Source organism: Chaetodon auriga, chromosome 1, assembly GCF_051107435.1.
Source record: "Chaetodon auriga isolate fChaAug3 chromosome 1, fChaAug3.hap1, whole genome shotgun sequence".
NCBI classification, from domain to species: domain Eukaryota; kingdom Metazoa; phylum Chordata; class Actinopteri; order Chaetodontiformes; family Chaetodontidae; genus Chaetodon; species Chaetodon auriga.
The window spans coordinates 20200985-20227910 of record NC_135074.1 but is presented as its reverse complement, the minus strand read 5'-3'; the positions used below and the strand labels follow the sequence as shown (position 1 = coordinate 20227910).

General features: G+C 41.2%; 3 protein-coding genes across 4 annotated transcripts in view; 1 reads left to right on the top strand and 2 right to left on the bottom strand.

Moving 5' to 3' along the window:
- Positions 1 to 4454: 4454 nt before the first annotated feature.
- calca (calcitonin/calcitonin-related polypeptide, alpha) lies at positions 4455 to 7898 on the bottom strand. The gene is made up of 5 exons (XM_076737927.1): positions 7753 to 7898; positions 7175 to 7266; positions 6783 to 6914; positions 5194 to 5375; positions 4455 to 4914 (listed from the first exon to the last, which is right to left on the bottom strand). The coding sequence occupies exons 2-4, from the start codon at positions 7252 to 7254 to the stop codon at positions 5213 to 5215; spliced, it is 375 nt and encodes a 124-aa protein (XP_076594042.1). The 5' UTR covers positions 7255 to 7266; positions 7753 to 7898; the 3' UTR covers positions 4455 to 4914; positions 5194 to 5212.
- A 7065-nt stretch (positions 7899 to 14963) lies between these two features.
- Positions 14964 to 18808, top strand: cyp2r1 (cytochrome P450, family 2, subfamily R, polypeptide 1). The gene is made up of 5 exons (XM_076737913.1): positions 14964 to 15200; positions 15748 to 15889; positions 16476 to 17108; positions 17240 to 17569; positions 18591 to 18808. Exons 1-5 carry the CDS (start codon positions 14964 to 14966, stop codon positions 18806 to 18808), a joined length of 1560 nt encoding a protein of 519 aa, XP_076594028.1.
- Positions 18809 to 20322: 1514 nt separating this feature from the next.
- The window catches only part of pde3b (phosphodiesterase 3B), a 42920-nt gene continuing 36316 nt past the window's right edge, over positions 20323 to 26926 (bottom strand). For both annotated transcript variants that reach the window (XM_076728889.1, XM_076728899.1), the window contains exons 12-16: positions 26587 to 26786; positions 24524 to 24727; positions 24164 to 24325; positions 23396 to 23648; positions 20323 to 23305 (exon numbers count right to left, since the gene is read on the bottom strand). In XM_076728889.1, the coding sequence (XP_076585004.1) occupies positions 23091 to 23305; positions 23396 to 23648; positions 24164 to 24325; positions 24524 to 24727; positions 26587 to 26786 (1034 nt within the window). In that variant the 3' untranslated portion in view covers positions 20323 to 23090. The remainder of the gene's footprint in view (positions 23306 to 23395; positions 23649 to 24163; positions 24326 to 24523; positions 24728 to 26586; positions 26787 to 26926) is intronic.

Below are 26926 nucleotides of genomic sequence, written 5' to 3'. Positions count from 1 at the left end.
TAGGGACATTCGGTGATTTAACACTGGGGCTTAAATAATAACTTGAGGAACTTCAACTCCATCAACGACACGATCTCATTTATATAAATACTCTGCCACCATATGTCCAGTAGGCACATCAGACTTTTGTAAAACAGCTGCCAGATATCAAGTTCCCTACACTACAAGAGCATCAGTACACACGCTGTCCAACAGCTGAAAGATGTGGCATTAAAACTGGCCAAACTTTAAAGTTCATTGTGAAAGCTGGTTGACTGTAAACCTTAAGCAGACATCAATACTAATAAGTTTACGGAAACTTGTCTTGATACCACTCTGAACTTGTTACATTTATATATCGGTGTCTCATCCACCTCAACAATCCTCCTACCATTTCTCTGTTTTTATGGTCGACGTCCATTTCAAATTTATTGTTCAGAAAGAGATGACAGATGAACGCACACTTCGCACAGTGCAACAGTTAATACAGCAATGTCATGTTGTAATAATCCCTTGTTGCTGGTATTACAAGTCTAAAAAAAAAGCATATTCTCCCTAAAGAGACACTAAAATGGAGGAGTCAAACAACTGATAGAACAAGCATGTCAATTAAGGAAGACTAGCAGCCATGAAGCTCAGGGTTTGTTACACAAGAACTCCAGAGAATAGTGACAATACTCAAGGGGGCTGTTAGGCCTATAACAAATGGTTCCTGAGGATATCCTTTGTTCTGCAGAAAAAGGTCAGACTACTGGTGCTTCAAAAAAAAAAAACTCCGAACTTAATTTATTTGCCATCGACTGCACACTTACAGGATGGCCAGAAACAGAAAAAAATGTAATGCCAAGCAGGAAGTATCGAGTTACACAATTCAAATGCTGAACCAACAACAGTTTCATTTGGTTTCTAAAAAAGAGATGCGTTTTAATAATGACTGTGACAAAGTGAGCCAATACTGTGTTGGAAAAAAAGTTGATTATCTAATCTGGACCACACTAGAAACAAAGGTTACGTGGACTTGCAGTTTACAGATATTTGTATGTGCTGTTGTGGCCAATTAGGACAGATACATACATAATAAAGAAATCCTCCAAACCCTGTTCCCCCCAGTGACCCAGTTTTTAGCTCCACCACAGACCATTTTATCACCAGCATTTCACTGAGGTGCTGCACTAAAACAATCTAAGACATTTTCTGTAATATCGCTGATTCATTTTAACTTGACATTTTCATAATAAAGTGATCATGTAGTTTTTGGATTAAGCACAAGAACTTTTTCATCATTTTATATACACCATGTGTCTCTTACATATCTGGATGGTGCTGTCATTTTTAGCAGCTTGGGATATCAAAAGAAGAAGTATGTTTTTTTAATATGACAACGTTTTATCCATATTTGACAATATACGTAGTCATAATAATATCACTCGATTGAATAAATGCTGTTAGCACATACAGACAAAAACCGAGCTGCCTGGCACACATTTTCAAACAAAACTTTAAACTGTCAACAATAACAAACAACACCGTCGATAAACTGCCATCAACATTGAGTCAACAATGCGTACCAGTGGAAAAACACGAATAACCATACCCATGAAGTTAATGCATTAACATTGAACCACCATGCCGAGACACAAACGGAAACAAGCGCACACAAACCTAACGGACAGCACGAGCGAAAACAGCAACGCACAAACTCAGCTCACGTTCACGCCACAGCTACAACAACGTGTAAATAAATACAAAAAAATAAAAATTTAAAAATTAAAAATTTAAAAAAAGCGTCACTTACTTGAAGTTGAGCCGTCTCTCCTGTATCCTCGTCCTCCGGTCATTTTGTCCTTCACCTTGTCTCTGCGCCTTCATTCTTTCCGCAATGTCCTTCTTTGAAAGTGCGCCAGTTTCCGACGGTCAATCTTCGTCAGCTCCTTATTTAAAACGGTAAAAGTTGTCTATCCGGCATACGTAAATACATCCATAGTTGCCACCTCTGGAAACCACCCTAAGCCTCTTTTTTTCCTTATCCAAGGAAATACCGTTTCTCTGCGCCAAAGTCAGAAACTAGCTTAAGCTAGCTGTCTCGTGATAGCATGTTTCGGCGTTTAGCGTCAGGTGTTGGTTGCGTTGGTGACACCAACGTTTGGCTGCTTTCCACGTCTTTTTTGAGGGTGATTGGCTGAATCTTTTTCTTCTGTTGGGTCATTTATAACTTGTTTCCACTGATAAAAGCCTTAAAGCCAAAGCCTTAAAGCCATCTTCTCAAACACGCTGTTTCTGTCGCCAGAAAAATCCGGCCAGGTGAGGGCAGGGTTTGATTTTCGTAGCCCCGCCCCCTCTCCTACCTGACCTCTGACACCATTAAAGAAAAACTCCACTATTTTACTCATCAACACCTGCATGACAGGTGTTAGGGGTACTAACTGTTACTGCATATGTGTTGTATAAACCTGTACAACAGTTATATAGGGAATGGGAATGAGGATATCCAACGAGCTGTCATTGTCTGTCACTGTAAGCAGTTATTTGTTACATGTCAATCATTCAGAAATGTGTAAAGTATGCATGAAAGACAAAGGCCCATTGAAAGAGAAGTTCTCCACAGACACAGAGGAGCGTTATATTACAACATTTAAGTTTGTTAATGATAGGGTCATGGTTAGCTACTGTTGCAAACTAAATGCTAACCAAACGTCATATAATCTACCGATATCTAGCAAAATGAAACAATGTTAGTCTACCTTTGTGTCTGACTGTAACATTATACTGCCATATTTTTTGTGTTTTAAATAGTGGTCGACTCATATGGGTTGTTCAATGGCCAATGCCAATATTCAGAGAGCAGGGGGCCAATGGCTGATATATACTGCCAATATCATGTTGTTGTTTTTTTGCATCTGATAAAATACAATTCAATAAAAAATAACAAATGAGATACAATCACTATATGACAGAGTTTACCAACCATGCAGACATTGACCGAGTTACACCAAGTTGAACGGATTGAGTCTGCCTATATGGGTGGGGACCTTTTGTGGCTCCAGAGTTAGCTGCATGAAGTTGGATAAATCGTCTTAAGTGACATCACTTGAGTCAGTGTAAGAAGACTACAAAACTGAGTAGTAAAATAAATCTGGAGGTGTGTAGTTAGACCGATGTGAGCTTACCAGACTGATGTAGCCTGATCTCTGCTTGAGGCTCGCAGTTACTAGCATAACGCACTTAAATCTGTACTGTCAAGTTGCCTTGGGGATCAATGTAGGCACCAGGTTTTCACAGGAAAGAAGAATGCATGGACTAAAAGAGATGATAAATCTGGTTCTGCTGCATCAAATGTCTCCTTTTTTCAACCTTGTGAATCCAACAACATTAGGAGTGCAACACTAATTAGGTGTAGTACTCTTGTTACTCAGCCTTCTCATAGTCTCAGGCTTTTTGCCAAGCTGAGATGTGTCCCTGGAGTTTTCTGTCCATATTCTCACCAAAATAGATAGCTACTACTGTACTGGAGAGTAACATGCATGATTAACTCTTTTATTAGCACAGAATTTGTGCACATGCCTGGTTGAGCGATAAACACAGTGAGACGAGATAAATTTGTCAACCGTCAGAGATTTTGTCATATCATGTCTCTTGGTGCAGGGAAAGATTGCAGTCATCACAGTAAATCAATTAAACAAAAATGAAAATAGATGTTTAATGCGTGGTTGAGTTCAGGCAAGTAAAAGCACTTTGGTGTCCAAAGTTTGTTTGGCATTCAGATTGAATGATGAATTTGTTTGGTCGTTAGCGTTACCGGGTTTGTTTGTTGCTTGTTTCTTGTTGGCAAAACCTACAATTGCATGGCTGATGAAGACCAGTCAGTTTGCCGTATTGTTAAGTGGGGCATGATTGGTGAGGCTTTACTATGGAGCCGCAAAATAATACACTTGAAAGTCAGAGAGAAGCATTAGAAGGTCCATTGCCATGTTTTGAATGGATCTTCACTGAAACAACAACATAAAAGCTTTACTAGAAACCAACTAATGATGTGATGCTGCAGGAAAAACTAAACTTATCCCTCATTAACAAAAAACTTATTCTTGAGAGAGGCGCCATATCCAATGAAAAGGCAGTAAGTTAAATTAACCACTGGAGGGCATCGTGGTATAGAAAGATAAAACAAATATGTTCAAATGTCAGTTACAAGCTATCTCACAACAAAATAGTATCAAATACCAGTTTACGACTCAAACTTTCATCAAATTTGGAGATGGTCCAGATATGTGTGTGCAGTGCAACATGTCCTTTCTATTCCCATTAAAACAGAAAAGTGAACATCATATGTTACGTAGTATGATTTTCCGAGCATAGTTTTTCATTATGTCCACCTTTTCAAAACAAATCAATAGTGCTGCTTTAAAGCCCAGTTGGGTTTACAGCTTATATCAGCCTATCAAACAAAATACAGGAAGACATACATGGGAGCCCAAGGTAGCTAAAATACAATTTATTCCTGCTTTCAGTTCACAGTTATTACAATATTTAGAATCATAAGTACATTTTTCACACTTGCATTGAGCACTACAATAAAATGTACTTTACATCAAGGCACAAGACAGCCACAGTTGTTGAAGGTTTTGTTGGTAGTGCAGATGTACAGTTTGACACACAGTACTGCAGACACAGGTCAGAAGTGCAGACGAGCCAGAGGCCAAGACAGAGAAAAAAAAATCCATTCTCATCACTCTCAGCAAAAGAAAAGATCTTCCCAGTTATCTTTCCACCATGATGATGACACCAATGTTAGTCACTAACAATGACAACTGACAACACCTGGGGGGTAGTCTGAAAGCAAGAGATCATCATACATTTGTGAAGAATATACGCTCTTGTTTCCAATTGTTTGCAGGTAGATGATGATGCAGTTGTGCCACTCAAAGGAGGCACTTGGTCCTAGAGAGCCAAAGACAAGAGAGAAAACCAAAGAAAATCATTCACAATGACACGGACAATAATGTATTGAGAGATTTCCCTTCATGGGTACATAAAATTACACTACCTTTTACTTTTGTAACCCCAAATATTTTTAAATACAGCAAGTGCACTTCCTGTTGAATTCAACCATGAATCCTTTGCACAAATTGAAATTCTAAACTTTTTTCTTTAAACAGCTCTCTTGTATTTTATCTACAGTGTAGCCTTCTGATGTGAAAGTACAGAGTGCTCACTTACCTTGTATCTGCTCTTGTGCTCACACAGGACCGCCCCGCTTCCGCCTGCCAAACGCCTGGGCACCCACGTTGGTGGGAACGAAGCTGCTGTGTCCCAGTCCTCCTGACCGACTCAGGAAGTCAGCCAAGCGGTGGGTTACACAGGTGGCTGTGTTGCATGCCCGCTTCTGTGCTGTTGCATTACTTGGAAGAATGGAGAGGACAGTGAACACAGTTTATTATGATGCTCTAGATCAGATCAGACATGACAGCCTTTTGACAATATTGTCTAGCATTAGAAAGAAGTGCAGTGCATTCACAATGGAAATGCATAGAGCGAAATATTCCAATAATTGTGTGTGCATTATAAACAGCCATGCTTACCCTTTTTCCTTTCTTTTTTAAAATTCTTTCATTGAGTTAGGTGTATTTTCAGTGTTGAATGACTTAAAAACAGCTTCAATGTAAAAGATGAATTTATTATAGGGAAAACAGTCACCAAAAAAAAAAGAAAAAGAAAAAGAAAACTAATTTAACACTAGAAAGGTTTTTAGCTGTTTGTTTGTTTTATTGTATTATAGAGAACTGTCTAAGTAATTTTGTAGCTGCTCCAAGTTTTCACATCTCTGTCATAAATCTAATGTCCAACAGTTGAAAATTAAAACAAGGATGTTTCTTTGAAGTTCGTCAGGCAAGTAGGATCCGCATGCATCAGCAGTCTTGTGAATGGATAGAGCTGGATGACAAACAAACATTAACTCAGACAGACAACTAAATGGGCTAAAAACTGAGAGTTTCAATTGAATGAGTTGCCGTAGTTTTCATATGGCTCAGATAGACTTCGCTTCTTGCCAGGCGTCCCTGCTCCCACGTCGGTGCGGGGATAGGTTTGTAGTTTGTGAATATCCTGGGAGAGTTTTCCCAGGACGCACGTGCTTAAGCCGGTGCAACGCTTAGACATGGGTCTATCCAGGCTGTTAGAGACAGAGACAAACATGCAGAACAGTACAGTAACAGTGACATGCAGACAGTCCTTAGCAATTACATGCATGGCGTTTTTCTAAAATGTCATGCGTTCACAGCAAAATCTGTGTTAAAATAACATTTCAAATGCGTGCTGACCAATCCAACAGGCAGATGAAGACATCACATTAACCAAAATATTGTAGTTGAGTTGTCATGCTATTGTTAAGTTTTCATTTGCTCTAATAACGTCTATCATGCATGTTCTGTCATTTTCTTTGATATCATGCTCTCTTCAGTTTTCTGACCAAGGACACTCTTCCAGACGTCATGTATTACTGAATGGATGGATGGATGGATGGATGAGTAACTGGAGTCCATGCATTCAGGGATTATGACCGAGAGTAGATCTGTATGAATTTCAATATATACCTTTATAATTAATAAACAGCAAAGTTGCGAGCTGTGGGGCTTATAAACAAAAGTGTTATATCTTCCTTCACTGATAGATAGATAGATAGATAGATAGATAGATAGATAGATAGATAGATAGATAGATAGATAGATAGATAGATACCACACCCTGTATAGTACTTTAAAATGCTCATTATTAGGGTTCATGATACCTAAAATAATTAAAAGCCATACCTGTTTCCATCAGCTGTTTGGTGGTCTTGCTCCTCTGAAGTTATCTGCATGAACTCCTTTATAGCTCTGAGTAACTTCTGCGCATCATCATCCGATAGTGTGACTCCATCTGACATGGACTCCTTACTAGTTCTAAAAATACACATTCAATTGGGTTGATCTCCGGTTCTGCCACAACGCTGATTTAAAAACTGTCTAACTCATCCAAATAAATGTCACAGTAAAGGATACAAGACAAACTTAATACAATCTGATTTAAAATCAATTATGTTTCATAAGATATGGACAGCAAAACAGTAAAACTTGTCCAGCAGAAAATGACGATCACAATCATATTTATTTTACAAGGTCAATATGTTTTGTACTTTTAGGAATAGTGCCACAACTCTCACCTGGACGGAGCTGCCTGTGAGACGTACATCTGACAAATGATCAGCGTATAGGCAAGAAGGAGAGTCCAGAGTTTCAGCATTATTAGGATTCCCTGTGGAAAACACATGCAGTATCAAACAAGGTAATACAAATTGTTGTGAGGACACGTTTTTAAGTGCATTTTGTATTAAGTGCATCCACAATATCTTATTCCATTGAACATGTATATATTTTTTGGACTTTGTCATCAATAGCATGCATTCACAGCTCTTTGAATCCTCTCTCTCTGTCTCTCTCTGTCTCTCACACACACACACACACACACACACACACACACACACACACACACACACACACACACTCCCTCGCTGAAGTTGCAGAGGCAGATAGAAGGATTATTAGTGATATACTGACACAGCAGCTCTGTCCTGGAGCAGAATTAGCTGCAGCCTGCCATAGATTCTGTAACGTCACTAAACCAGCAAACCATTATCCACCAGTACACACATTCGTCATCCTCTTCAAAAACCACCTCATCATGTCTAATACTTAACAGTGACAGCATAATTTGCACCATCAAGAAGAAGCCTGTACTCACCGTACGTTAATAGATCTTCTGGTAGTGAAGAATGAAACGATAGACTCACTTGTGAATCTGATGAACACTGCCCACAGTACAGGGTTTTATATATGTACCCCATGGGTTTCTGTATGAACTGAGTGAGCGCTTGATCATAGTCTATTGGCTAGTCAAATGTTTTACCTCAAAATGGCAGCCAATCAGAAGTCCTGCATCACTTACAGCAAACCAATAAAAGAGCTTGTATGCAAATGACAAGAATGCATGGACACTAAAATGTTTAATTCACAAAAAGCTGCCATGTATTTAAATCAGATGGGTGCATAATTTGCTGTAAAGTAAATCTTTAGCAGGGTAAGTGGGACTAAAACAATAAGAGGAAAAACCTCACTGACAGTCAGTGTCTCGTGGTTTTGAGAACGAATATGAAATGTCCGTGTGGACCCACCTACTGTAAATTTCCTGATATTACAGAGTGTTAATTAAATATGATGGTGAGAAAATGTAAACATAGTTCGTCAGTACTGTTTTTAAAATATGTCAAAATAATTTTTAATGTGGTTCCATTTCATCTCTAAGTGGTCAAGATGAACAGGGCTGCAGTCAGTGAGAGGCATGGGCACCAAAGATGTGTAGTACACCTGCTATTACTCACATATAGAATGGATAAAGAAATTGCAAATACTACCACGAAACTTCACCACACTTACAAAAGCCAAGTGAAGACAAAGTTATCGCCCTGGAAACAACTCTTCTCCCAAGAGACACTTCACAGAAAGTGAAATAAAATCCAGAACTAAATCAATAACACAGTGACACAAGTTAGCAAAGTGTGTTTAGGTCCAGCTGCAATCTGCTGCTCCCTCATATGCTTCAGCATGATATTGCCCCATTAGCCACCGCTAAACAATTTAAAGTGTGTCATTAAAATCCACAGTAAATTATTTTTGTCATTAGATCTAAACGTCATTGAACCTTGGTGGTATTTTCTGAAGCACAGAGTATATAGAGTATAACTTTATGTATCTCTGCAGCAAGTTCTACATCAGACTTAACCTGGAGATCCTGCTCATTTTCATATTTTATATACAGTTGGTTAAAGTAATGCCATTCTTATATGGGAATAGCATCACAGTGAGCTCTCCCCGTGCGTAAAGTAAAGCTTCTCACGGAATTCAGCATTGTCCATCCGGTCTCTCCGAGCTAATTACTGGGCTGTTGGTCTCTGGCCATGTTCTAATTCCCCTTATGTAACAACAGTGAATGATGTATCATAAAGCATTCTGCCTTCCAGTTATTTTTTGCGTCAGAAGGAAACTCATTAGTGTGGATGAACCCCTAAGTACTACTGAGCAGACCTGCAGGCTCTACACCAGAGGCATTAAATTAGACTCCAAAAGCTCCACAACTGCCCACGGAGGGCGAAAGAGTTTGGAGCAAGGGATTCCAACTATGTACACGCAACGATTCACGTTAATTGTCTTGATCTCATCTGAGTAACCGGCAATGTCTCTTCCTCCTCCTGAATATTGCCACATTTAACAAGTCAAAACCCACCTGATGCATACTAGTCTGTGTAAAAGTAAGTTCCTTCCACACTGTTGTGGACTCAAGCTGCTCCCAGGCCTTGATTCACCACTGTCTGCTCTGACCAGGGACATCAGTTGAGGCAGAGAAATTACATTCCAAGGGGAAAAGTGTATTGTCAAGAATGCAATTAGCTCACACTGTTCACATCCCCTAATGTTAGGCATGAATTGGCCTGGAAAATTAATTACAACACAGGAGAGCATTCATGACAGAGAGGGCAGCGTTATGCTCACTGCAGTGCTCATCAGTGACGGTCTCAGCTGAGTCAGTGTGAATGTGTCTTCTCCCAAAGAGAGCCAGCACCATTCTTGGCTGGGATTCAGCTAAAAACCCCCAAAGAGAATTTCCTTCAAAGCTCTTTCATATCGACACTTTGCATTATTTGATCAGGCAGCAAGGGGGTGATAATCAGATTGAATGAACCCACTGTGCAGTAATATCAAAGTTAGCATATGAGTACTGAAATTTAGTATAAATTTACTAAATGGATCAAAGGTTATTTGCGATGTAAAATGTGCATCAGTGCTCAGCAAGTTTTTTTCCCCTTTTGAGCCTCCAAGCTTGTGTTCAATCTAAAAATGCAAGCTGAACAGAAGTCATTGGCACCTGCAGAAGGGACCTTGAATGTGTCTTAAAAGTACAAGCAATTACTGGGTCAGCTGGAAATAAAAATATCAGAGAGGAAGAGAAACCCAGAGAAATTGTATGAGGAGATCAAAATCTCTTTGTGAAACATTTACAAGGTTTTACAAAGTTTAAAATCGTGTTTGGGGAAAGAAGTGGTCTAAGCAGGAAGAGACACGAGTAAAACCTAGGACCAAAATAACACTGTGCTACCTGATCTGCATGAATACCACAGCATGCCCACTCAGCTCACCAAAGCACAGACAGATTCACTGGAACTACAAAAAGAAAATGCCAGTGTGGGTCCATTTGCACTACTGTCAGCTTTAGATATGAAATCATTCGCCAGATTTTCACTGAAAATTACATCTTTTTCACTCTATCGGGACACAAGTTCCCAAGTCGTCCAATCCTGACCTGGCAGAGGCAGTGGTTCATAGCTGCCCTTTAGTTTCCCTTAATGCAAGCCAACAGTCAGTCAACGAGGGATCTCTGGTTTTTCAGTTGGCAAGAGTGGATACCATGTACCTACAAAATCTAGGCCAGGTTTGAGGTGGTTCAGGCATTTGGCCAGGCCGTGTCATCTGAATCTTCTCTTTAGTTTTCACCATCGAACACAGTTAAAGACCTGTATCCAAAAGATATTTTAAGCTGAAACCAGCAAACCATGCAGCAGAACACTGGAAGGTACGTACAGTATGCTGAGTAACTCAGCCAAGGCTTAAAGGAGAAAGCTTTTAAGTGTGTAAATAAAACATTTGTCAGTTGTGTTGTTGGCTATGACCTCTGAGCCTGAGATTGCCGAGGAGTGATGATAGTGAAGTTTGTTAGTTAATGAGTAGAATTACTGTTGTGGAAAAAGATCTTTGGCTTCACCACACAGGGTTAAAAACAATACAGTGTAACTGACAATGCATGGCAGTGATGAGAACAAACAGCAATGTAGTGCAATCGTGTGGAAAATCCCTAATGGATATGAAGTGCCTGAAAACAGTTTATGGATCGGTTTCTGCCTTCAAAAAGACCATAAAATTACCACTGAGGCTCATGGAATAATAAACATGAAGTGAAGTGTCCATTAGGAAAGGGAGTTTGACCTGTTGCTCTCCATTAGAACGTGAACCAAACCTTACTTCACATTTATACACCTGGCCAGTAGTTGCAGAGGGATTACAAGACCTCTTCATGTTCCTGCCCCTGTCATTATGTTGTTAGGAAAAAGAGGTTTCTGGACAGCATTAGCATTACCAGGGAAGGTCAGTAATTAGATTTTCCACATACACTTGATAATTCCAGTCATCCGGATGGTAAATGATTTTCTGTAGAATCACAGCAGTCAAGGGATGCACCCAGCTGAACGCCCCACACATGCCACAAAGCATAGCAAAACAGGAAGAATACTCTTCAGATGGCCCTATAATGTAAAGACTGATGCTGTTCTACCACACAGACACTAACTGCATCAAATTCCATACGTTGATCAGGGCAGGAGTATATTACCCCACAGCAGGGTTGGGCAATATGACAGTATACTGTATACCATAAGACAGTATGAATTTGTATTTCTCCATCCTAGAACCACAGAAGAAATTATACAACTGTTTTCACAGGCTGAGCTCCTCATGACAAGTCAACTGAGCTTCATGTGTAAAAGTGGTGAAGTGTTCCTATAATGTGTCATTGTGTTATATGTCAGTCATTATAAATCAACATTATATATATATTAATCCGTATTGCCGACTCCTATCCTCAAGCATAAGAACACAGCAAAAATAAGATAATTTCCTGCAAAAAAGGAAAAAATATTGGTCTTGGGGTCTAGAAATAAAAAATAACTGTCTCACTAGACCCAACCTCATAATATTTGGGCCATTCGGAGAAAAATAATACTATTATGAGCCTGTTTCAAGTGAGACAAATATTCTCATTAATAACATTTCTGTTCTTTCCAGATTCCGTTTTTAATGCCTCGTCCATCCTCATGTCACTCCTCTTTATCCTTCTTACAGCATTCTCTGCTGGTTAACATTTTTCAAACTCTCCCTTCAGTTTGCCTTTTTATAGCAATTGTGATAATATCAAATACTTTTCAAATAACTCTGGCTCTTGTTTTTCTGAATCCATGCACATTACAAAATACGGTTGATGTTTACCACCTGGACACACTTGTCGCTGGTGTTTTGATTAACCCAGCCACTAACAAGATAATGCAATAGTGCGAACATGGTTATTTGATTAAATTTGACAGATGTGTTTAACGCTTCCAGAATAGCTTTTGAGTCTGGGGAGCTGGCAGGAAGCAAAGAAGTAATTTGCAAGAATATCCTCATTAGGTAGCCCTAACAAATCTGAATGATTGGGAGAGATCTGTAGAGGCCATTTGAGGAATCTAAGGGAAAAAAAACAGTTTACCAGCTGCCTCAGCAGGAAGGAACGGCTGGATAAACAACTTCATGTCTAATGAGCAGCCAGCCATGATGAACTGATCACACAGCGAAGTGGAGAGCATGGTTTTACAAATTGTTTATTGTTTAAAATCCCATTAATGAGATGATCATATTCACCTGGATTAATCTCTGCAAGATCCATCCAATCACCACTTCCATCTACAGACCACAGGAAAACTCTGGCAGGCAATGAATAAATAAGTGTGTAGTGCTTATTGTCTATGAGAAAAGGGGGTTATTTCAAATGATTTGTCAACTGTGTGTTAATGATTTGTCTGATTTATTTGCTGAAGATCAATACCTATTTTCAGAACATCCACACATGCAGCGGTACTGTCTCGACGCGTTCAGGTACGAGCCAACAAGTCTGAAAAATCTCACACAGCTATGCAAGTTTGGAATGCGGTGCCTGCCTTAACCTTTAACCTCTAAACGTCGAGCATGGCCTAACCTTTAACATGTGGAGGTGAAGGAACCTACAGCAGCTCAGTGGGGCAAAGTTTATTTGCTTAAAAACAAAGCAGGGTAACATAAAAACGAGCTTCACCAGGACTTTTCTGTTACCTTGCTGACATCAGTTTTGATGCATTTTTGATCCCATTTCATTGCATTTAATGTCCCCCTTTCAAAGACTTCCATCTAAACTATCATCATCAAGTAATTACTAGATATTAGATTAGAACCCTAATGTTATGATATATTATTTAAGATGTAAAAGCAATGTTTAAAAAAGAAACTAGGTGAACATTACATTACATTTAATACAGCTAGAATCAAGTCTCTGAAGTTGTATCATTTTGTCTGCACAGTCTTGATCAAGTTGTTTTACTCTGCTTGTATTCATTAAATCATCACATGTACGCACTGAAAATAAATGCTATGCAAAATACTGTTCCATTGTGTCCTGCTGATTCCTAATTACAATAGTTTTTTTTGGGTTTTTTTTTTTTTTTTTTTTTTGTTGTTAGATCTCTTGCTTCTAGAATTGAACTGAAAAATCACAACGCCTCTGAGAGCACTGAAGGCTTATTTGGTTTTCAGCGGGATGTGTCTTTACAGCAAGATGAAGACAGTAATATCTCGGTGTATATGTACATTATGGAGCTTACATTCAGTGTAGTGTGACAGTCCTCTTGACTGTTCTCTAGCCTCTCCATTAGGGAACATGGTGGCTGAAGTCAGGTAATCAGGCTCACCTGCTCACCTGCCGCCCATGACACTATTACCAGGTGGTCGTCAGGCTCCCTCTCAGCAGCCTGGCTTTCATGCTTCTTTAGCTCATTTTCTCTTTCTGTTAGGCAAAATGAGCCTCTTTTAAGTATCAGCTAATGAGCTTTCTCCTTCCTTGAGCAAGGCTGTTACAATATATGCAGGTACATACCAGTATATATCAGAAAATTAAAAAAATAATAATAAAAAGTTTAGAAATAATGCACCAGTTTTGAAAATTGAACAACTTGTCTATAAAGAAGAGTGCTCTGATCAGGTTCAGCCAAAACTACAGCTAAACTGACCACAACAAAGGTGAAACACAGCCAACACAAATTACATCTGAAGGAGGGAAACCATAAGAGAAACAATACCTAATGTTAGAAATACATTATTATCATGGTTTTAAACTAATAGCAGGGTCAGGGGTCATGCATGTTGCTGGTTAGCTAGCATGCTAATTTCTCTCTGTTTATTCAATATATTTCAATATGAGCTCTGTTGCCTTCATTCAAAACTCATTCACTGGACATTTAATTTAGTAAATGACAAAATACTGAGCTTTGCTTCACAGAAGTGATCCTGAGCTGCCTTGATAAGCAATACTTCTATAATGAGCAATACTAATACTACATTCTGCATATTGGGAAACAACCAGAAACCTTTGTGAAGAGCCAATCCATAAACGTTTCAATCAGCTAGGCTGCAGTGGTTTGGATGTATAAACACACCTACATACAAACAGTGTTTAAAACCTGTCTTTGAGCTCAGACGTGCCACAGTAGACTCCGTGTGTCCTCCTCTTGGGAAAGACGTTTCCAAACTGTGCGCATTGTGTCTGCGCTTTCCGTCAAACAATGGTTGGCTGCGTTCAGTCCACCCAGTCTCCTCTCCTGCAGTGACATTTTTTCATGATTCCTCACTCTCTGATGCCGTTTACCGTCAGTGCAAGTGTCTGCTCGTTTGTTTGAGCCAAACAAAAGTTCAAAAGCATTTTATAACTTAAATGCCTCAGTATTTTTATTTTATCTTATTTTTATTTTTTGCAACTTTAATAACGGGTTTGGTGAAGTGCAGCGGGAGTTTTATGGCGTGCTGCCTCGCCTGCCGACTAATTATAAGCAGCCGAAAACTAAACCGGAAAAAAAAAAAAAAAAAAAAAATCCCTCGAATGATCCGGATTATTGATTAGGAGCAGCACAAAGTTCACCAGCAGTTGACTGACTTTCTGGCCAATCTTAGCCTTAGAGGCGGGGGATAGAAAATGTGCAAGATGATACATGTGTGCTTCAGTTGCTCTGAGAAGAAGGCGAAGTCAGCAGAGGAGGACTAGCAGGAAAGAGAGACTTTTTGGGAAAGATGGTTTCCATTAAATCGCCGCCTCTGGTGCCGGTGTCGCGCGCACAGGCTCTGCTCGGTGTGGGCTGCTTGGCTGTCGCCTTCCTCGCTTTGCTGCTGGTTCGCCAGCTCGTCAAGCAGAGACGACCCCCGGGCTTTCCTCCCGGTCCATCTCCCATCCCTGTGATAGGGAACATTCTGTCTCTGGCCACCGAGCCGCACGTCTTCCTCAAGAAGCAGAGTGAAGTTCATGGACAGGTAACGAGCCGGACGACCGCGCATTTTATGAGTGCAATGCTTTGTAAGGGAGTGCTCTGCAGGTTGCGCGGTGCATGACCCTGCAGAAGGGGTTTCAGACTTTAGTGACACACACACACACACACACACACACACACACACACACACACACACACTAGGAAAAACGAACAAAAGAGACTCGCCCTGACATTTGGCAGTCTGTCGTTTGCTTGGAGGAGATGGCAAATCAGAGGCTCCCAAGAAGTATAGCCTCCTCCCAAGAAGAACATTTAAGGACACAGACTTCCTATTGGTGACACATTGAACTTTTTAAACATAAAGAAGGCGCAGAGTTGAATATTTCTGTAGAGCTTCAGAGTCAGTTTAATCCACTCACCGTCCTGTTTCATATCAGGGAATTTGAAGTGTTGACACAAGCAAAATTTAGCAACATGCCTGCTATTGTGGTGTAAATCTCACATTCCTTGACGAAAGCATTCATTTGCATAAATATGTGTGCAGAGGACAAAAGCAGCGCAGCGCTCATGTTGCAATGTGTGCCTTTCAGATTTTCAGTATTGACCTGGGAGGCATCTTGACCGTGGTGTTAAATGGATATGACTGTGTCAAGGAATGCCTTTACAATCAGAGCGAGGTGTTTGCTGATCGGCCATCGCTGCCTTTATTCAAGAAAATGACCAAAATGGGTGGTAAGATGCTGTGCTAAGCTTGTAATGCACACTATCTCTCATGCAACAGTGTCAGAATGGAATTTCTGTAAAATGGACACGGCCTTGCTCCTGTCTCTCCCTTGTGTTTTCCCGTGTTCCTCACCCGTGTGTCGACCATGTCCTTGTCTGTTTGTGTGTGGTTCATCGTGTGGATCCTGCCCACCTGTACACCTGTCTACAATCAGCTCACAGCTTATCAATCCCTCTCACTCATCGCCATCTGCAACCACTGTAGCCCCTCTCAGGCTCAGTTGGTTTTTGGAATGATAGTGATAGATTTCCTGTGGCCCTTCTACGTCCATTAATGCTCGTTTGTTTCCTGTGCTTCAGGATCCCGGCCTGTCTGCCTGCTATACTAACCCACTCACCTTGGCTTCCTCCGCCGGCCTCTTCTCCATTCCTCCTCTTCCCTGTGCCATCACCAGCCATCTCATCTCATCTGAGAAATTTACGATAAATGTGCTAAACTTCATTTGACTCTCAGTGTGTGTTCTGCACTATGGTCCACGTCGAAATGATAACTGATTAAACTCTTCTGTTTTACTTTTTTCTCCACCACACAAAGGGCTTCTCAATTGTAAATATGGCAAAGGCTGGATCGAACACCGTAAACTGGCTTGCAACTCTTTCCGTTACTTCGGCAGTGGCCAGCGGCTGTTTGAGAGGAAGATCTCAGAGGAGTGCATGTTCTTTGTTGATGCCATTGATGAGCACAAGGGAAAGCCCTTCAACCCCAAACACCTTGTGACCAACGCCGTGTCCAACATCACCAACCTGATCATTTTTGGACAGCGTTTCACATACGACGACAGCAACTTCCAGCACATGATTGAAATTTTCAGTGAGAACGTGGAGCTGGCGGTGAGCGGCTGGGCCCTCCTCTACAACGCCTTCCCCTGGATTGAGTATGTGCCCTTTGGAAAACACCAGAAGCTGTTCCGCAATGCTGCTGAAGTGTATGACTTCTTGCTGCAGGTCATAAAAGGTTTCTCACATGGCAGAGTGCCACATGTGCCTCGCCACTATGTTGATGCCTATTTGGATGAGTTGGAGCAGAACACAGGAGACCCCACTTCCTCTTTTTCCTATGAGAACCTCATCTATTCAGTGGGTGAGCTCATTATTGCCGGCACAGAGACCACGACTAACACCCTGCGCTGGGCCATGCTGTACATGGCTCTCTACCCCAACATACAAGGTTAGTTATAGAACATTTTACTACAAGTGTGACCACAAGGAGAGCTTCTGTTTGTGGTGTTTTTCCCTATTTTTAGTAGTTATGTAATGTCAAATAAATGCCTGATTGTGTGTCTGTTTGTCCCTGCAAAGAGAGGGTGCACAGGGAGATTGACAGCGTCCTGGCCAATGGGAGGCCACCCACTTTGGAGGACAAGCAGAAGATGCCCTATGTGGAGGCTGTTCTGCACGAGATCCTTCGCTTCTGCAACATTGTTCCACTTGGTATTTTCCGTGCCACCTCACAGGATGCGAACGTCAACGGCTACATCATTCCCAAAGGCACCACGGTGATCACCAACCTGTACTCAGTGCACTTTGATGAGAAGTACTGGAACGATCCAAGTGTTTTCTCTCCAGAGAGGTTCCTTGACAGCAATGGCAACTTTGTGAGGCGTGAGGCCTTCCTGCCATTCTCCTTGGGTTAGTCTCTTTATGTTTCTCTTACAACACTCGCGATCCAAATTTTGGTGGCTGTAGTCATTAATGTGACAGTCACCAGTCAGTCCATTCTCCCACAAACTGTTTTCATAAATCACATTTAAAAATCGAGAGAATTTCCTCGAATACTTAAGGCTCTTAGATCAGTGATACTGGCCGGTAATTACAGTATTTCCCTGATCAGCAGTGACCCCAGAATCAGATGCTGCTGAGCCATTGAAAAAGATCTTAAAGGCAACTGACACACATGAATGTGCATTGATGACAATGAGGTCTTATATGCTCAATTCAGTGCCATCTTCTTCCCCCTCACATTAATGGAAAAATAAAACACCTATCACATATACACACAACTTCATACTTTCATAAACTCTAAACCCACCTTAATTATAAGAGGATAGGATTTTACAACCCTGTATTTTTTCACCTACCCTGCCTAAATTTGGGACACTGTGTAAAACTTAATAATTAATAATCTTCCTTGCTAATCCTTTTTGATATGTACTCAATTGAAAACAGTGTAAAGACAATATATTTAATGGTTTAGCTCATCAACTTCCTTGATTTTGGGACAGAAGCAACAAAAGACTGGGAAATGCTCCAAAACACCTGTTTGGAACATTCCACAGGTAGACAGCGAATAGGATCATGATTGGGTATGAAAGGTGCATCCTGGAAATGCTCAGTCATTCATTAGCAAGGATGGAGTGTTCACCACTTTGTGAACACATGATTGTACAAAGGATATTAGTGCATGGGCTCAGGAACATTGTTGTTGGTAAACACAGTTTGTTTGCAAATTGTTGCATTCTGGTTTTATTTACATTTTACACAGCATCTCCAGGGCGCAGCATCCGCATTCAAACACATTTTTTCTCATCTGTAGTTGTAGTGTTCCCCACAGTCTTCACTTGTATTTCTTAGGACTTCAAAGATCAGCCACATGTTGTGACTGTGTGTCTGACAGAGTGAGTCTAAATAAAAAAAAAATCTTCTTTTTCAGGGAGGCGTCACTGCCTGGGTGAACAGCTGGCCAAGATGGAGATGTTCCTCTTTTTCACCACATTGTTACAGAGGTTTCATCTTCAGTTCCCTCTTGGAACCGTTCCCACTGTCACTCCCAAACTGGGCATGACCTTGCAGCCCAAACCTTACTCCATCTGTGCTGTCCGCAGGCAGCAGAAAAGTCCCTGCTCTGGAGCCACTCCTTACTACAAGTAGGCAAGCAGGCATTTAATATAGCTTGTTCAGTCGTTCAAGCCAGAATTTTACTATTTTGCACAGCAATGCAACCACATGACACAGGTGCGTAAAACTGTATCATTCAGGATTCTAATGTCCAGTTCAGGTGCATTGCATTTTTTCCAAAGGACTTTCAGTGGCTCTTTGCAGATGGACGTGATCCAGTTTAAACAGTTACTATCAAATTCTTTTACTGAGCAAAATGCATATTTGCACAATCCCTTAAAGTAGCAAGGGAGGTGAAAGACTGAAAGGGGATCCTGGGAACACACGTGGGCTATCGATTTAGTTCTCTGTAGCTCAGAGTTGCTCTGAGCCCAGACAATGTCTGTGGCCCTTGATGCAGTAGCAGTGGGTTAGGTGGATGTCAATGATTGACAGTAAATACACCTATGATGGTTCATAGCCCTACCTTCTCAGGACAGCCTCGGGTCAGATGAATGACTCCCCTGAATCGTATCTGTGGGTCAAAATCGGACTTTTCCAAGAAAGTTCTGAACACTGTGTGTTGGAGCTGGACTCGAGCCAAGATTTCCGTCCTGTGGGCTGACTGTGACCCCCTTCTCCAGGGACAGCGCTCTGTGGAAAATCTGTCTCTTAGAAAGCAAATGCAACTCTGGTGGAATTCTAGAAACTGACTATGCAAGACCAGTTTCTGCTAAATGGTGCTTATCAGTACTAACAAAGTACTACATTTATGTTTAAGCCTAATGTTTGTTTTGTCTTTTTTTTTCCATACTTGTATTTTTGTGTATTAATGAGTCTTTCTTAAAACTCAAAAAATATAAAATGTACAATCTTGTATTTTATTATTATTATGTGTTTTTCAAATATTAAGACCTCAGATTATTTAATTCAGTACTTGCAGAACTATTTCAATAGGACTCAACCTACTGATTCTGCATCTCAAGTCAGAGGAGACACAATCATGAATTATCAGAATCTGTAAACTGTGTGTTCACAAAGGTGAAAAGCAGCCATGCGTGTACCTCTCACCCGTTTGGACTGCTAAGCTCTCGGCCAAAAAAAGGGTGGAGTGCACATTGTGTGCTGTATTTTGATGATGTGAGTGCACCAAACAGTTCATTTGAGGGCCGATTTGAGGCAGAATTGGGCCGAAATTACACACAGCCATTTGATCCTTTGCTAATGTCATAAATATTTAGAATTGCAGCTTTACAGGCTCTGCAAGCTCACACAGGTGTTACCAATTACTATGGCTGATTAGACCGCTGCTCAGGTTGAAGTTGGGTGGAGTTATGCAGGTATCATACCCTAATATAAACGACAAGGGTCTAAGTTGACTATGAGAGAAGATCTCAGTCAAGCACAGTTTGCACACACTGTCCTGAGATCAGTCAAAACACCTGTGTGAGTGTGTTTAAGGTCTTTAAGGCAGGAGAAAACAGTGTTATATATAATATATTGCAAGTTCACACACACACAAACACACACACACACACACCAATAAAAATCAATGAGAACTTCTGATACTTTAGGGATGGTGTTTTATGACAGCTATAAATAACAACAAAAATCAGTTGCCCCCACAATGTAGATAAGGGTGAATGGTTACATTAGACAAACGTACGTATATTGATGCTACATAAGGGTAACAACCATTCGTAGATGTATTTATGGCACAATCATCAGAGGACACTGTGGTTTGAAAGACTGCACAGTGAGAAGCCAACAAACTTTTACAACTTAATGAGCCAGAATATGTCGGGTAGGGAGCTACCAAGGCTTTATGATCCAGCATGGGTCCATGTGAAAAAACTGACGACAGAGTTGTCAGAATGTATATGGCTCTGACCTGAGTCCAAAATCCTGACTCTTACCGCTGTCACTGCCACTTTGAGCCCGGTGGAATATTTGACTCAAGGTGTGTGTCTTTTGCATGAACAGTACTGGAGCCCAGAGAGAGTTCGCCAATCAGCCTATCACAGCCCACAAACTACTGTATGTAGGTAAAGTTTGGCACTAGTTGGGTCGACTGAGACAACAGTGAGAGAGAGATAATGAAGAATACAAGAGTGGTTATGATACAGAACAGGGAGAGGCTGAAACCAAGTGACAAATCAAAATCAAAACACCAAACCCCACAGTTCCACACCTGTAAATAGAAGTCGATAAAAACTCTGGAAACACAATGGTAATTACAGGATCTCAATGTACAGTATGTCAGCTGCGTGTAGAAAACAGATGCATTCATTTGATTATTTAAAAAATATATATTTATATGCACATACTCTTTTGTACAGCGGCTAAACACTTGTGTGGTATTAAAATGTGCACACCTGTATCTATTTTTTTGTCTTTAAATATTACTATCTTGATTTACACTGCTTACTTAACATTTTCTCCAGAGATTTTGATTTAATAAGGTGATAAAGGAGCTCGGCAACAATTCTGCCTTCCCTTTTCGTAAAATGTCTTATTCTAGTGGAATGCCAAGAGTTCTTAGAGGAAAAAAATAGAGAACTAGTAGTTTTTTAACCTGCCTCGTGGCACAGAGTAAAGTGAAATGAAACCCTGGATCCCTTCTTCACACACTGGCCAAGTTATGGGTTTGGCTAAAACAAAAAAAATAGAGGAAAAAGAGAGTTGGATGAGCTTTTAATGTGTCTAAACATCAGTATTTGCCTGCTGACTGAGACACGGACGAGTAGACGCTGTACTGTTTGTTTAAAAATAATGCAGAGAACATTGAAGTTAAAAAACCATTACCTAACACACTGTTATAGAACTGCAAAATTGTACAATGAGTTGTGTTGCTGCAGGAGAGACACTTGCAGTCTGCCGACAATCAAGATAAGCTTTTCTCCAGTGAGGTTGTAAAAAGGTTATGCAAACAGTGTATGGATGGCCAAGAGACAGCACATACTGTATGCTCCTCTGTCACAGAGGATTTCAATTGCTTGAATTTGTTTGTAGTCAAGTTGTTCATTAAGAGATTACAAACTACTTCTGTCACCCAGATTTGAATTTTCTTAGTCTTTAAAGTGTATTTCATATTAATGACATAAATTCTTGCAAAATAATTATTCAACTTTGCGTGAATCCTGAGTAACCTTTAAAAAAATACTTAGAATCAAAAGTGAAGATGAAGAATCCATTCATTGAAACAGCACTCCTGATCTGAACGCAACATGTTAAAAACACCAGAGGACATTTCACTGATTAGAAACCAACCATTACTGAAAGGACACACAAACATACACACAAATTACATACTAAAATAATTAAAAATGTGCTCTCCTTCCCTCGACTCATTCTCTCCATCACATTCCTGCCAAAAATATTCACACACTCAAACAAAATGAAGCAAGGAGAGTTAAAGAATCCAAAAAAAAAAAAAAATAGACGGGTGGTACACATGAGTAAAAGCATCAAAAATGATGCAGATATAATGCTATTAATCAGTCAACATTTCAATAATGTCTCTTTGACTGAGTCTGATACAGTGTTTCGTGTCGCCAGCAAGGAGAGAGAACTACACAAGCCGAGGCTCTGGGCCAATATGGACTCAGTAAAGGTTCAGACAGGCACATTTGATATATATATGTGTATATATAATTCAAAAATATACCTGACATTGAGGCTGAAACAGTCTCAGTCTCTTGTCTTTCCATGTTTGAGCTGTTCACTTTGGTAAAGGGTATCAATCTCTTCATGGTGTCACTTGCTTCATTATTTGTCCTCTACCTTTCATTTTTTAAATAGACAGGAAATTGTTTTGTACCTAAAGGAGGTGTAAGCGCTTTGCATTCAAGGCAGCATCACAGCCAGGTCACCATGGAGGGGCAAGTTGATGCCAGACCCCCCCCAGTCCGCACTCTTCTTCTGCACCGTCCCCCTCAGTTCTGGTGCTTTTTTTTTTTTCTGGGTGCACTCGACTCTCCATGGGGTGAAAAAGTGCATAGGAGTTGGGCTCCCACCGTTGCAGCAAGGATCCGCTCACAGTAGTAAGGCCTTTTTGTTTCTCCAAAAACAATGTGACTGCTTAAGCATCTGAGTGTCTGCACAGTGAATCTTCCAATATGTGTGTGTGTGTATGTGTGTGTGTGGGAGAGAGAGGGCGCAAAGTGTGTTTTATGTGCATTTGTCAACAGTCTGTGTGTGTGTGTGTGTGTGTGTGTGTGTGTCATGTCTGTCTGTGTTTATGTTGCTGAAAGGCAGGTGGTCGAGGGACTCATGTCCATATACTGCCTCTCCTCTTGTTTTCTAATGCAGCTCTGTCCTTTCCTTCGTCCTGCTGCTACTGACGCTCCTCTCCCTCCTCCTCCTCCTGGATGACCTGGATGTCATCCGACGGCGAGGCGGGCAGGCTGGCCGGCAGGCTGTCGGGCTGCTGCTGCTTGCCGAGCTCTTTGCTCTTCTCCTCCTCCTCGATGGTCTTCTTCCACACCTTGTGGTTCTCCGTCAGGTGCTGCATGATGCTGCAGAACAACCTGCGGCGGTTCTTCCTCCTTTCTGCAATGGAGAAAACACAAAGGCATGTTTCAGAAAATGTGGACTGGCTACCGGTAAGTCCTCAGCGCTCAGGAGCTGCTGGTGTCTTACTTGGTGCCAGCTCATCCTCCAGCTCATCGTCCTCATCCTCGTCGGTGTCTGTGTCCACCCGACCCTCCTCGTCATCTTCATCTGATCCTTCTTCGTTAATCCAGTGGCCAGGCAGAAGGCCAGCGGCGTCATAGGAGCTACAAAGTGGTCCTACGATATGAGTGATGAAGGACTCCTGTAGCTTTGCCAGCTGTGGGGAGGAGCGGTCCATGAATGGGCTGATGGGTAACCCCAGCCTCGCCTCCTCATCTCCCTGCAGATGAAGAACAAAGATTATGCTTAAAAACGTCTGGATAAGGTTTGAGTCAAGCTACATCACAGTCACAGAGGAGCAGAACTATGCTGTTTCACTTTCTGACTGATGATTTAGTTTATTTCTCAATTTCCCATGCAGAACAATAAAGACTGAACTGAGCTAAAATATGCAGACAGATTAATCGCTGCCACTAATGTTATTAATCTCTTCCTTATTGTTTTCTTTTCTGAATATTTGCAGTCTGCAGACGTAACATCTGGTGTTTCCTGTGTCACCAGTGGTGGCGATCAAATGAAAAGCTCCGTTAGCTCGAATAAAATCAGAGATTTCTCTGAGTTTGAATATTGTTGAAAACATTTGGGCTTAAACTATCTCGTCCTTTATAGACATTTCAACGCAGAAATGTTAGATATTGTGTGTTTAAGTCTATTTTAGAAAATGCCACATACAGACAGAATGAAATGCTCTGTGGTAACTGGATGCTCTCTGCAGCATTAGCATGCAGCCTGTACCTGCTCATAAAACTCATTAACGATGCCCTCTGTCCACTTGAGGTGCAGGTCACGGACTTTGGCTGGTCCATTGATATCTGCCAGCTTGATGCACACTTGGCACACCAGCAGTCTGTCATTCTCATTGGTCCAATCAATTCCTGGACTGTTCACATCATTCACCTGTGAACAAAGACGGATGAATCTTATTAAAACAGGTCTGACTGACTTATCCTGCATCTATTATGTTGAACACTGCTCAACTAAAATTAAACATACCACCCCCTTATGACTAAATCAGTATTTTGTCAGATATTAAAGGATCAATAAATATTCTTATCATGTAACTCAGCAATCTGTTAAGATTTCTCCATCTCAGACCTTCGAATTGAACTCGGCCAGGAAGTCAAAGTGCTTCTTGAGGTCTGTGGCCAGTATGGCCTCGATGACAAGGAAGCGAAAACGCTTGAACTCCACGTGATCCAGGTTGACCAGGAAGTTGAACTCTGGCCGGGACAGGTAGAGGCTCCAGGCAGACGCAGCGTGGTGGTTCTCCAGCACTGACCTGTCATTGTACAGCACCGCCTACACCGCACAGGAGGGAAAAGCCAAGTGGTGAGAGCGGGTAAAGATGACGCGCTAAGAAGATTCCTACAATTTCCTCTGAATGTCAGTGATAAATGTGCTTACATAACACGTCTGCATACGTGTTACACAATTTCTAATGGGTTCAAAAATAGCAAGCACTCAATAAGTGAGATAAAAAGGACACGAGGGCATTTAGTTATGAAAGTAGAAATGTAACAGGCTCAAGCTCAAGTATAGCTGAAGGGAGAAGTGGGTTAAAAGCAGTGACGGGGACATTAGACGCCACGAAAGGCTTAAAAGATCCTTTTAACAGATGTGGTGGTTGTCCACATCATTAGCAATCAATAGGTTCAGGGTCTCCTCTCATTTCCTTTAACCCACTCTCCTGGGACTGGGACAAAACCCAGACAGTGTGAGTGCTATCACTGGACATGTTGTAAAAACACAATATTTAAACTGGGGCGTGCAGTTAACCTCTTCATCCCTCCTTTACATAACTGACCACAATGAGAGAGCACAATTGGCTTAACTAAGCCATGTGGTGTGGAGTTAATCTTATACAGAATATCATTTGAGATTGAGTCTGTAGACAGAATTTAACTCCGACTTATTCCTTTCTTGCATGTTTGTCTCAATCATGAAAGACTTGTGTGTTTGAGTGATACTGTGCTAAGTTAGCATTATGAAGCTATGGAGCATGCTAAGGAAAAGACATGTAAGGAAAATGAAAATGTTGACTGTGAAGTTAAAGATTAACTGTAAAACCGAAGACAGCGTTTCTGTAGGATACTAACACATGAGGACAAAGCAGCACTTCCAGCGAACTGGTTTTAGTTCCACAAATGCAACGTGAGGCAGCTGAAGTCTTACAAAGCGAAAAATGAATGTGTAATGATTCAAAGAAAAAGCACAGGATATGCAGGCAGCCGGTTCTGTGCATCTGTGGATGTTTGCACGTGCAGGTTGATCACTGATGATTATTTGTGCTGGTTTCTGTGATTGGGTGGAGGCACAGGAAAAAAACAGAGCAGGGGCCACTCAGACAGACTCTGTCACTAGTGCAGAGACACAGCCATGCAGTTTTGTGTTTGTACACAAGGCTTGTCTCTGGGCCAAGACGTCAGTCGTGATATTTGCATTTGGTCTGTTGGTCTTGAGAGGACAAATATCCCTGTTAGAAGGCACGTTGCAAACACTGACCCTCACCGTGGAGTGGATAACTGAGGAAAGTACACACAAAGGGCTGAATACTGCTGATACTGCAGCAAAGGCAGGGTTCAGAATATTAGATTATTTCACTATTATCCATGGAGGATGCTCTTTATTCCTTTCCGTTTGTTCTGTGGAAAGCTTGGGCAATAATAGGGCAAGAATGCACACGAATACCAGAGAAAAGTGCTCACCGGCAAACTGGTTGCCAATTTAAAGAGGATTTACAAAAGAAAGAAGGAAAAAACTCATGTAAATCAGTTCAGCACGGAGGTGACCGGCTTGAAAAGCAAATCTGACATCCAACACGTCCAGGATTGTTCATGTGCACAAAGTCCAGGACCAATGTTCATGGTGTCATCATCTTATTGAGTGTGTAGGGTTACGGTAAGGGGCCGTCAATACAGTGTGAGATTATGAGGGGAAGTTAGGCTCACGCCTTCAGTTACTTGTGGACCGTTTGTATTTATACTACGTATCAGTTTTCAACATTTGCAGTGAAATGTCACTTTGGATAAACCCATGTTTTGAACATCTGATCCTTTGTTTCTATAAACATGAGTGTGTTTATGTGTCCCGCTGAGCAGAAATAAGCGTGGCCATGCAATCCACAACACTGTCAAGTACCAATAAATGCTGCAGGTTACCTGAGGTGCATTAGTGGCTACTAGAAAGGCATTTGTGCGACCGGGGTGGTCATAGTCGTGCATTGCAGCTGCTACATAAAGGGCCATGAGCTCCAGGGCGGGTATGTTCCAGGCCAGGCAGCCGTAGCTGTCATCTGAAATCGAGGAGCTTTTGGAGGAGGCGTAGGATATCCTGCCCGGAGAGATCCCACTATCTGAATCTGGAACATGACAACAGATGAGATGGATGTCAATGAATGTCACCGTGATGGGAAATCATCGACAATCAGGTTACAATTATAGCTTTTCAACAAGTCAGTAAAACCTTCAAAGTCTGAGCAGTTGAATATACACACACACA

Coding starts and splice junctions, on each gene's coding strand:
- calca (XM_076737927.1), bottom strand. CDS start 7,254: ATGCTGAAACTCTGGACTCTCCTTCTTGCCTATACGCTGATCATTTGT. Junction 6,915..7,174: donor TCACAGGCAGCTCCGTCCAG/GTGAGAGTTGTG, acceptor GTGTATTTTTAG/AACTAGTAAGGAGTCCATGT. Junction 5,376..6,782: donor CAAACAGCTGATGGAAACAG/GTATGGCTTTTA, acceptor CATTCTTCCAAG/TAATGCAACAGCACAGAAGC.
- cyp2r1 (XM_076737913.1), top strand. CDS start 14,964: ATGGTTTCCATTAAATCGCCGCCTCTGGTGCCGGTGTCGCGCGCACAG. Junction 17,109..17,239: donor TCTCTACCCCAACATACAAG/GTTAGTTATAGA, acceptor GTCCCTGCAAAG/AGAGGGTGCACAGGGAGATT. Junction 17,570..18,590: donor CTTCCTGCCATTCTCCTTGG/GTTAGTCTCTTT, acceptor CTTCTTTTTCAG/GGAGGCGTCACTGCCTGGGT.